Genomic DNA, 12230 nt, shown 5'->3' on the forward strand with positions numbered 1-12230 from the left:
TCTAACGATATCTAGTGAAAAACATATTTCTGTGTGCACTGGCCACATACAAAAAACCTGTCCAGAGAACTCAACTAAACTCAGGTACTAATAAAGCCTTAACGGCCTCCGAAAGTTCAAAAAATTAAATTATAAATTCCCAATTAACATCCAACATAATTCTGGGTACGAAATAGAAAAATTTAACATGAACACACCTTCTAGGTCGTAATTTGGGTTCGATTAAACACAAGACTAAACATTTAGAGACAAAACAAATTTATTTTCCAAAAATCAATCAAAGCTGAAATAAAAATAGGCACTCTGGGCCAGATAACACATTTACCACGCAACAAGTGATCGATTAAACAAACGAAATTTAAATAAAGTTTTAATTACGTTAACTTGTAATTACCAATATAAATTCGCTCTTTGATTGTGCCTTTAACGCGTACTCGGAAACTTCTTCGGAAACGTAAAACACGCTTCCGCTTAACCCGACTTATAACGTTCACAATTAAACAAGAATGATTGTATCTTCAAAAAGCCTCGATAATGACAAAACTGACTGTTTTGCAAACAAATAAGGTTAAATATGGCTACGTTTCAACGTCCAAGAAACTCGATTAACGTCTTTTACCAAAAAAAGAGCCACCACCAACAACGCTTGACCAACAAAAGGCACCGTTTAATGTCCAGTTCCCTTATTTAAAAGCTTCCTCCTTCCTTAACAAAATAATGCGAATAATTCGAAAGATCAAACTGCACCTGTGTTCAAAACGATGATAAAGCGTCCATATCCTAAAATTTAATTAGCGTAAGTGCCGACAAGAAAACTTCTCGACCGGAGAAAAACATGAGATAAACTTATACAAATACTACGCAAATAATTTCCAGATATTCCTTATCTTACTAACACAAAATAACGTTACAATAAAATACAAATTAAACAAAGCAATTATTTAAACAAAATTAACAACTGACAACTGTGATACAAAATAACGTAGACTTCGAAATCAGTTAAGATGATCGGAATTAAGCTTAATTCCATTTTTGGCCACGTTATTAACATTAAAATTAGACATACAGGATGGCCCATAATTACTGTATGTGCCGATCCAAATAAGATGTCCATCCGACGTAGTTTACACAACAATGTGGATCTACCGTTATGATCAATATTGTTGATATCGTGTACGGTAAATTTGCCCAGAAAACTCGTCCCGGTAGATTCGCTCCTGGAATATTCGCCCCAAGAAAACTTGCCCCGCAGATTCGATTGACTCAATCCACAGACCCAATATCACTAGTAGCACCGGATCGACACCTTCCACACAGAATGTTTGATGGTTGATATTTACACTCTGACTAATGATTGACTCTAAACGGTGGCTCACCGTGGCTCACTGATCCAATTCCATCTATGCTCCGTACAAACTGTCTTTGTTGCTATCAGACCTCAGGCGAAAAAATAGACGGTCAGACGGACTTGTTATCAATTTTGTGTTTTTTTTAACAAAATTTGTCGAAGCCACTTATTTTCAGGTCGGCACTGAAAGCCAAGGGCGATGTGTTTCCGAAACCATAAAAAATATTCTTTTGTTATTGAAAGATTGTTTTACTTTAGTTCAAATAAAGGTACCTGGAGGGCTAGATACAGCATCCGTTCTTTATTTGTTAAAAAAAATTCTATGTGCAAAATCAGATGGCGGAGGAACAACGCAAAGTAGAAGTATAATTGGTGTTGAGAATCCGCCAGAACCCACTCCACTTAAAAATGTAGTGTGTAAATTCAAGTGAGAGTAATTAACAAAGTCGGTGTCGGACGGTTGAATGTAACATGCACGATTTAAATTCATGTCTCAAAGACGCCTTGCAACATAAGCAGATGGTAAATTACAAGGAACAATTTCTAAATTCAGGATAGTTTAAAATCGATTTCCTTTTTCGAAGAATCAAGTTTCGCCATTTTTCTAGATGGTCACAGCACTTTTTTTTTCAAATAATTGTTATGGTTAGAATTTACGTGGCAAATTCGTATTAATATACAGTTTTGAAATGCCTTGACGATTACCTTTATATTGATATTATTTGCGACTGCGCCAATTCTGTTTTCCTCTTTGCCCTCAATTAACGAAATCAATACCGATCAAGTAAAATATTGCAGTCTGCGTTTACGGAAACGTGATATAAATATGCATATTCCGTTCCGTTCTCTCGTATAATTCGAATCGCTCAACAGCTTTTTGGAACGACTTTTGTTACGTTTTCAATAACCCTTGAGGAAGAATTTTGATAATGTTAGATAAACGTTGTGGAACCAATTTTATATTGGCCCGAAGCGTGTAAGGTAATTTAAGGGAAGTATGTTAATGCGCAATTATGTTTACGAAATTATAATAAAGTAAAAAATGTAAATTGAAAAATTTTAATTGTCCCTTTGTTATATCGAGCATTAAACAGTAATTTCGGAAATTTTATTTGAGCTTTGCGAAACGATAAGTTGCTGCATATAAAACGTGGCACCCCATAGTGACAGCGCACGTTATTTGATGGCGCACATCCGACCTGTGGATGAAATTGCCAATAAAACACATCCAATAGGTATAAAGTGGTGAGGTTCGACAATAGAAGCGCGCGTTGTGTTTAAACGGCCTTCCCGCTTCAATCTGCGACTAGCAAATAGGATTTAGAATATCCTTTGATTACCATTTACAGGGAGACGTGTTTTGAATAATAAATTAGCTTTTTATTTTGTTCTTCGAGGCACGACTTGAAAAATATTCAATCGGGCTATTATACTTTTACAAATTAAAAGAAAATGTGCCGATTTTTTTTTCTGTTACCGCCGACGGAACCAAGTGACACTTCGACTGTGCGCGAATAATAGCGGCCTTCCAAGTTAGAGCATGTCATGTTTGACACGCCTGCTTCGATCACGGCTACGAAAAACACGGATAATCACGTGTCACAATGTATAAAATACACCCACTTCTAATTTTGCCATACCGTTCGTGTCCCTCTTAGTATTAGGTAATAAATACTATTGGCGCACAGTGCCAGTTGACAGATTTGCTGACTGAAACCCTGTTAACGAGTCAGTCTCCCTCATTACGAGGAACTTAATTTCACCTCTTGTCAGAATAATAACAAGTTGCATTCTTAGTTCACCCCTTAGCATATATCATAATCCTTTTTTGGAATAAATGCTAAAATGGTGACCTTGTACGAACCTCCTTTGCTTGTAATTTATGATTGCGGCATATAAAAGCCATCATAGCCTTTGTTATGTCTTTTTTACGGCAATTCGACTTTCTAATGGTGACCTATCGTGTTGACTGCCGAAAAATTTGTTCTTTTTTAATTAGATTGTTAGAGATAGTATTTACGATTTGGTATGGTCACGAAAATCCCATAAACTCCGCATTGGGCTACATAAATCAATCATATTAATACTAAAATTTTCAAAATATAATCGCACATCTAGACCATGAAAAAATCGTGTGAAACGAGGCGCCCCTGCACCACTTACAGCTATTGTTTTCGCAGAAATTGGATTGTTCGTAGGGGACTGCTCGCCCTCGCCAATTACCTAGATTGCTTTCCTGTACACATCAAACTTGAGCATCTCACTTGTTACTCTCCCGTCAAAATACTCGACTGTATAAATTATGCAAGTTATTTCAGTGTCGGAGATGTTAACTTTGAACAGCTGTTATACCGCGATATTCCCGAAATATTTCTCGACTACCAAAGGTGAAATACGATATATGTATAATGAATGTGGCTCCGTTAATCCAGGGATAATAATTCCTCTATTCACCATTCGGGGACTCCACCCTAAAAATCCTTTTTAGCCTTCAATCAAGCCTTTTATACTTTTCACCTACAACTTTGGCTTCGGAAACACGATATTTTTTTGTTTTATAAACCATAGCACTCTATTCATTCCATGTATTAATTGCGTCTCTTGTTTCAGCATCCGTACCCCTCGGAAGACCAGAAAAAACAGCTAGCCCAGGATACTGGATTAACGATATTACAAGTAAATAATTGGTAAGTGTCGGGACGAACTCCCAATCGCGTTATATACGTCCCGATTATTATATTACTACGCGTTTCCTAATTTTAGATAGTAGACCGCAACATGTAATGTCACATCTATAATTTACGTGCAGTAATTTGTGGCAGATTTTGTTGTATGCGGAAAGCGTTGCTTAATTGCGCGTCGCTGATGTTTTAAATTATGTTTGCAATAATTCGCGTGGTTCGAAACATTTCCGTTGTAAAATGAACGTTCACTTCGCCAGTGTAGTACGCCGTGTCATTACTTTTTATACCAACTCGTAACTGATATTAGCGACCACGATCAATATTAATAGGGGGACAATCCATCAATTAGTACCTACATTACATTTTTAATTAAATTAATATAACAGGTGAACTACCTTCATTGGAACAAAAATGATTTTCTTTACTCCTAATTGCCACTGTCTAATTATTAACAAATTGGCCGGTGAAAACGTCTTAATTAATATTCGTAGAACGCAAATCAATTAATTAGTAGGTAAAATTTTTAATTGAATTATGTCGCTCCGCTTTTGATACTTTTAATGCGAATAACTTTCGGTTGTAAGCCCGGTCTCATTTGCATTGGAAATGTGTTTACCTTCTATAAAAGTGGCGCAAGACAACGACTGTAAAGTGCTAGAACTGTCTAATAGCATGGGCGGTGATCTTTGATATGGTTTTGCTGTGCTTTTTCAGTCATAATCTCTTCAAATAAATCCGACAACCAAAACAAATTTTCTGCTATTGAACCGGTGAAATATTCTGAACGATTGTAACTGTATTCGTGTTGAGCAAGCACCTATCAACCTTCGACATTTAGTCTAATTATCGATTGTTGAACTTTAAGAATATTTAATTACATTAATAACAAGTTGAGAGTTTTGAGGTTGCAACACAATTATAGACCAACATTACAACTTACAGTTGAACAACATAAATTTGATAGCAAATACCATAAGGAATCTTCTCACTTCTGCCATTAGAATTGGCACAACTGGTTGTAGCATTCATCATAAAAGTTTCCAGGTGTGCATAGAAGGCGTTTGTTGGCAGTCCAAAGAAATCAACGTCATATATATCAAATTCCTTAACCAACTTGTGTGAAAAGTGTTACGAAAGCGATTGTATGTCTTTACACGCCCTCACGAGATAACAAGGAAACACGCCAACGAATTACGTTATAATGAACAAAACGAGAGATTTCATATTCACACCATTTTTAGTGAGGCATCAATATTTAACATCCATACGCCTCTGGTTCCACTAAGACGCGGACCTCCCTTGCAAGCTGTCGGCTTGCCCTGCCTTGTGCGTTAACAAAGAATGAACGAGGTGGCACACGGGTAGGCATTAGAAGATCGGATTCTCAGAGCAAAAATAAAAAAAATAAAAATTTACCCTTAGCCTTATCTGTAAAAGGATATGTATTCCACAGGTGTAGTGAATATAACAGAAAAGGACAGTTCGAAGATTACCAATGGGTAGGTTACCGGAGAACTAATCAACATAACAAAAGAGATTACGAAAAATGTCGGAGTTCATTTATACCAAGTGCAAGCAAACTAAACGTTGCAGTGGAAACTTATATGAATTTTTAATTAACTATCCATGAATAATACAATAACCCACTAATGAATTTCATCAGGACCGGCGAACTGTCAAAGTCAATTACAAAATTAACACGAAGTTCACTTTGACTTTCAGTGATATCGTGTAGTGCTGCGCAGTGTGTCCTATTTTGATTGAGACTGCTATTTTGATCTCAGCTGTTTTTAAAGATAGAGACTTGCGGCTTTGTGCCACTTCTTTGTGAAACTTTTAATACTACAAAAAGAATCAATCTAACTACGTTTTTTTTTTCAAAGACAGGATGAAAACGAAAACGACTTTTGGAACGTTATCGTATTTTACTCCGCATGTAAGATAACAAAAGGCTAAACCTTGTCTATGTTACATATCTTTACGTGGGATCCAGTGGCGTAGCAAAAAAAATTTTGGACCACCGTTTTTGAGATTTGATCCAAAGTTGGTATTTTTTAAATGCAACACCATGTATATCTTTACGTCAATTTTTTCCTGATTTCATTGATGCATCCCAAACTATTTATATTATTATATATTATTTTTCAAAATTTTGAAATTACATGCTTCTACCGTCAGCGATTTTTATTGATTGGTTGGCATATAATAAAAAAAAATCTTCATGAATCCAATAGTATATGGACAGCAAGATATAATAACATCTCGAAAAGTCAAACTTTTTGTTTTCACCTTGCATCTAAGAAACAAACGTAATTAGATTGATTCTGTTTGCGGTCTCTATCTTGAAAAACTGCCGAGATATACTGCAGCCTCAACCAAAATTGGACACACGGTACAGCTTATTAGCATCAATGTTTAAAGTGGTTGTAAATAATTAACATGATACACATTTTAAACATTGTCGAATTAAAGGTACCAGTTATTCACCGGAGGTAGCAATGGAGAATTACACTTATTTTTACCATCTTAATTGAAAAAATTATTTCTTCGAAAAATTGATCAATGTTTTCCTTAAATAATTATGGCTTTGACAACTGAACAACCAACGCCAAGTTCGCTTTTCGAAGCGTCAGTATAAAGGACTGTGTCGTAGCGATTCTTGGTAACCAATTCAGTAAATGTCTGTCTAAGGATCTCACGTGGTGTTTTGAGTTTTGGAAGTGTGCTAAGTGTTGTGTCGATAGTAGGAATTGTTTTTCTCCAAGGAGGGTCTATTGCTACTGGATTGGGTAATGTTTTAGAAAGGTCAACATTAGCGAGAAGCGGCGGGAGCATTTCAGGTAATGGGATAGGGTTTTGAGATGGATGGGAGAGTCTGGGAATAGGATTGATCATCAGAAAAAGTGGGTTTTGACGATTGGCGGATACTCCGGCAAAGTAAGCTAGAAGAAGTTGTTGTCGCCTAAGCCAGAGAGGAGGCTCACTGGCCTCAATGTACATGCTTTCGGCAGGGCTGGTTCTGAATGCACCAAGGCATATTCTAAAGGCTGTGTTGTGGACTATCTTTAGTAGTTTTAGATCACTTTTTGACGATGAGGAATATATGAAGCAACCGTTATCTAAGCGTGAACAATAGATTAGTCACCTATATATTGTGATCAACATGTCTTCTTAAACTGGCCTGTCAAACGGAACTCAATTACTGACGAACTACCCTTTCACATAGAGCTCTGAACTTAACTTTGACATAAATCGACCGACTAAGTCTTGAATTCGTAAGAAAATGTTTCCTGAAATGAATCAGCCGAAAAGCTGCGCCCTACTTATTTAAGCGATCCGCACCTCCACGACACGAAAAATTTATTAGAAAAATCGCGATTCTGCTTAGAAGCTTTTCAACTTTTCCTTCCGTTCAGAATATGTGCACAAAATTGGGTTCCAATCGCTTCAGCCATTTAGCGGGAAATGAGGGTACAGAGAGACCGACCGGCAATATCGAGATTTTGTTTCAATCGGATTCCTGGTCCATTCAACACATGTCAAAAAATGGGGAGGGAAGCAGTTTTACTCCAATGCAATACCTACGTCCTTTACTAACGTGCGGGGATAAAAAGAGAAATATTTCCTAGCGTCCAAAAGGCATAAAGCGTACCAGACGGTGCATGAAGTGGAGGACGCATTACAAAGCATAACATTGACAAAAAGCAAACAATGCTATGGTTAGCTTGTCAAACTTAATTAGAATGAATGAATGAATGAAAGTATCACCGCAGCAGGCTGACTGCATTTTACAGAAATCGAGATTCTTGACAAAAACTGAAGAAGAAAGGAATGTAAACTGCATCGATCTGGAACTGGAAATACCAAAAAAGATTGATAAGACGGAGAACCACAATATCAGAAAGAAAAATTGAAGAAATATGAGCCGAAACAAGTGGATCAAGAATGGTCTCCGGAAACGATGAAAGCAATCCCAAAATGAAATTGACTAGGGACCAAATGTTAAACCATAACTTTTGATCCGGTTTGGGAAAACGATTTAATTTTAATAATGACCAACTAGAAGGTATGACGCACCAGCAGCGTACAGAATTCGAATGAATGAATTTCAGTTCTCTTTGCAAACCGATTATAAAATGCACTTATTCAATATTCCTTTTAATAATGAAGAGTTTCTGAGACTGACGTTGACGTCGTGGGGGTCCTGAGCGTCCTTGCAACTCTATATTGGCTTCTCTAAAGTCTATTGGTGGAAATTAGTATCAATAAAAAATTGCTTGGTATACTATTTTAGCGCGCATTGATTTATTCCCTTAGCAATAAATAAAAATTGACGATATCAATTAAAATCGAATAATAACTAACGACATTTATGGGTTGTAATCCACACCAAAAACTGTTAACAAATTAAAATTACACAATCAATATTCGTCGTAAACCTTTTATAGTTTCTGCTCATGTGTGTAACTAATAAATTCCTATCAATAGGAATAGTGCATACTGTAACGATTTTCCGATTGTGCGGATTTTTTTTTGTAAATAAAATCTGCAATGATTTAAAGAAATATATCCGGAATAGAAATGGATTGATTAATCGTAGTAATTTCCGAACAGCTTTCCGCGCTAATTAGATCTAGTCCCCCAGCACGCTGCAAATGAGATTACGGCTGGAAATGGCGTTCGCCACATCGAACGCGGAGCACACGCGTTAATTGTCATTGATTTTTATAACACAATTATGTTGGTATACAATTTATCATGTTTAATATATACGGAATGGGATTATAAACATTTTTGCGAAACGATTTGACTTTTATCTGGGTGCCTTCGCCGATTTGCAAATTGAAGAGGTGGATGGAAATAATAGATAAACCTTAAGACAACAAAGTTGCGGTACTGTAATTATACCTTGCTTGCGAGGATTAACCATTAGGGAGTAAGTATATCTTAGTAAGCATTTAGCTAATTGCGATTCGCGCGAATATAGTAGAGGGCCCCCTGCCGCGAGATTATAATTACTGTCCATTTACAGACACCTTAACGGCTCCTTAGGGATGGTGTAACGTTTCTACCCTACGTCAAAGGGTTATAATCAGAACAAATCGTTTCATATTTTCGTATGCGAACGAATTGCATCATATGATCCTGATAGGGGTACGCAATTTTTCCACAAGGCAGGTCGTTATCGCTCCTGCAGTCCCTATTTTCATTTCTCTTGCAATAGTTCATTAAAAAGGTGTTTCAGAGGCTATTTGGTAAGCTATTAGGTGCCCTGATATTACTCCTCGGAGAGCTATTCGCCGCCGGCAGCTTCCGCCAACAATGAAACTCGCCAGTAAATTGCGACAGTAGATGAGACAACGGCTATCGCCACTGCATTCGCATTGATATTTGAGACGTGTGAGGGCAGGTACTCGAAAATTAAGCAATTCATGCCGTGGAAGCTAACAGACGTAAGTAACGTCGGAGGGCAATTCAGCCGTTCGGAGTTGATAACGGCTCCCCTTGCTCGACAACAATTTATCACCAAGACTGGTGCAGCATTAACCCAGGTGAACCCCACACGCGCACAAGACAATGTCCCCAAGCGGTAATGGTATGGAGCTATGAAAAATGATGATGACATGGACTCGTGAAAAACGAAAAACTCAAGGGAGAATGGCTGTCGCTCGATCGAAGGGCATGGAGAACGGAGAATTTCGATTCGTTTTGATACAGACTGTGTGCGGTAACGATAAGTTAAAAAAATTCTATTTACTAGGAACGTGTTTTGTTTTCGCAATAAATTGCCGATTTTCATCGCCATGAAAGAGATACGGAAGTAGGACTATGCCTTCTCTAGGAGCTGTAACAATAGCGACTAGATATCCAAGTGAGTGGAACGACTCAACGTCACGGCCAAGTGAAGCACGTATGTAGCGGCCATTTCCGCGTAGAGCAGACAGTAATCGCCCTCTTCAGGCTCGTAAACACGCTAAAATGACCACCGAGACACTGCGGGATGGCTCTTAATGGATTTCGGTTTCGATCTATACCGTTCGACTTTACCACAATATACTTCGAATTCTAAGTTCCTTCTGTAAAATTAATGCGACAATTCCTTGAAAAACAACATCGTGGTGGTTTCACAATGACTATTATACTCGTAAAACTTTACGGTGCTGATATAGTGAAGCAAAAAACCGCATTAGCGCCACATTTTCCTCGAAACCCTTAAGTGAATGATTCAAATGAGCTTTACTTCTGTGATATGTGCACGAATTGCACCTCGTGATAATCCCTTAGAAAAAAAAGCGTAACACCGAAAAGTAGTTTCCAGGCCTTTTACTGTAATATTTTCGTAAGCGGGACGATGCTGCGGTCTCCAAGGAAATCATTGGAAACGCAAGTTCAAGATATATTTGATTTTGATTTAATACACCACGCATACGTGGTTTATATTAGAAAGAGAATACACAAGATCAGTATAGATCATCTTTGCGACTCCATTCCGTTAGATAGTGCAAGCTCGAAGCTTTTGGGAAATTGGGTATGTTATAGTTTAAAATTGAAAAGAATGTTGAATGCAAGTAACGGAGGCCTGAGCGTAGTAGCATCAATACATCACAGGTTCGGGGATTACCGCTCTTTCCATCCACCATGATACGTTCTTTATACGGCGGCCGCGTTTTCAGGCCGGCCGGTTCGAAGTGGGAAAAGCGTCATAAATAACGCTCAACCTGGCGTGTCGCGCTCTCTGTCGCACCCAACGTTGCCTCTACTCCCTAGCGAAATACGTGAAAAAAGTGAGAAGCGGGTGGGCAGGCAATAAATAAACAGTAGACGTGAGGGTAACAGGAAAACTAAAAATATAACGATGAAGAGCAGGGAAATGACAGAAAGTGGAATTGGCATCTGTCCCTCGGCTCATTTATGGTTGGAAATGCACTTTTCATTATACACCATACATCAAATGTTCTCACGCCCAACAATAAATGTTTATTGTCTACCTTTACTAACTACTAAGTAAAACTGATCTTTAGAGAAGTGCGCCCCGAACCCTATACGTATTTATTGTTTAATACCACCCCGAGACAAGTCGCATCGAAGGAAGAGTACAATAGCTTATTGTTCAAGCCGTTATAACATTGATACAATTGAACAGCGCACCACGTGTATTATATCTTAGTGTAGGGAAAACATGCGAAACCTGTCAAAGTGTGGATAGGCACAAAGGGTTCTTACATTGTGTATGAACCCTTTAGTGTAACATTATTATCCTCCTTACATCGACATGTTATCAACCTGTTTCGATTATTTATCTAATTACCCATACCTACTCACTGTAACCATATGCAGATATTATTACAATCAAACACTCTAACCGCATGCACGACCTACAATTATCTATGCGGTTTCTGTGTGATCGAAAAACCACATGATTGATGCTTAAACTGGGGTAATTTATTTTACTTCCAATTGCTCACAGTACTGTTTTTTTGTACGTTTTGATTAATAAACGGAATGTAAAACTAATGCGTTAATTCATGGTTACGAGGTGTGATGTTAAAACACCCCGATGTCCTCTAAATGATATACCTACACGAGTGTGTGTGTGATCTAGTGGGACGTAGATTTCGAACACACAGGAGACGGGTTCGGTTCCCGGTCACGCAGACCGTCTTTGCCGTTATCTCATCGGCGGTGTATACCCAGCTTAGGTATATAAAATTGACTACTTACCTTTAATCTTACCTTTAATGAAGAAATAACCAGCATAAGAAGAGAGCTCTGGTCCGACCCTTCAGCAATTCACTTTAAAACAAAGAAAAGAAACAAGGAACCCGAGTTATTCCACTCGGTATTTAAAATGACGATTGCTTGAGGAGCCAAAATGCTTGTATTCCGGTCCACGATCGACTGCGTTAATTAACGTGTTGCAATCCCAGAAAGAAAAGGCACATTCACATTTATACACCACCAAAATAAATTCCATCATGCATCAATAGGTGAGTGAAGCCATCAATGACTTTTAAAATTTAAAAAAATTATATTGGTATAATCCCTTGAAGAGGAATTACTCACTGATTACAAACTTGATTAATTGAAGAAATTACCCATTGACCCAATTTCATTATCTCTGTTCTAAACGCTGTTTCCGGTAGGTTCTCTTAGATAACATGTTCTCCTTGTACAATGTACATACGCCTGCATTAATA

The 12230-nt window shown here is 37.8% G+C and overlaps 1 protein-coding gene across 4 annotated transcripts in view; it reads left to right on the plus strand.

The window, feature by feature from the left end:
• The window catches only part of LOC116160343 (homeobox protein homothorax), a 304208-nt gene that overhangs the window by 266006 nt on the left and 25972 nt on the right, over positions 1–12230 (plus strand). For all 4 annotated transcript variants that reach the window (XM_031473530.1, XM_031473531.1, XM_031473532.1 and 1 more), the window contains exon 11: positions 3959–4035. In XM_031473530.1, coding sequence (XP_031329390.1) covers positions 3959–4035 — 77 coding nt within the window. The remainder of the gene's footprint in view (positions 1–3958; positions 4036–12230) is intronic.

Source organism: Photinus pyralis, unplaced genomic scaffold, assembly GCF_008802855.1.
Source record: "Photinus pyralis isolate 1611_PpyrPB1 unplaced genomic scaffold, Ppyr1.3 Ppyr1.4_LG1, whole genome shotgun sequence".
NCBI lineage: Eukaryota > Metazoa > Arthropoda > Insecta > Coleoptera > Lampyridae > Photinus > Photinus pyralis.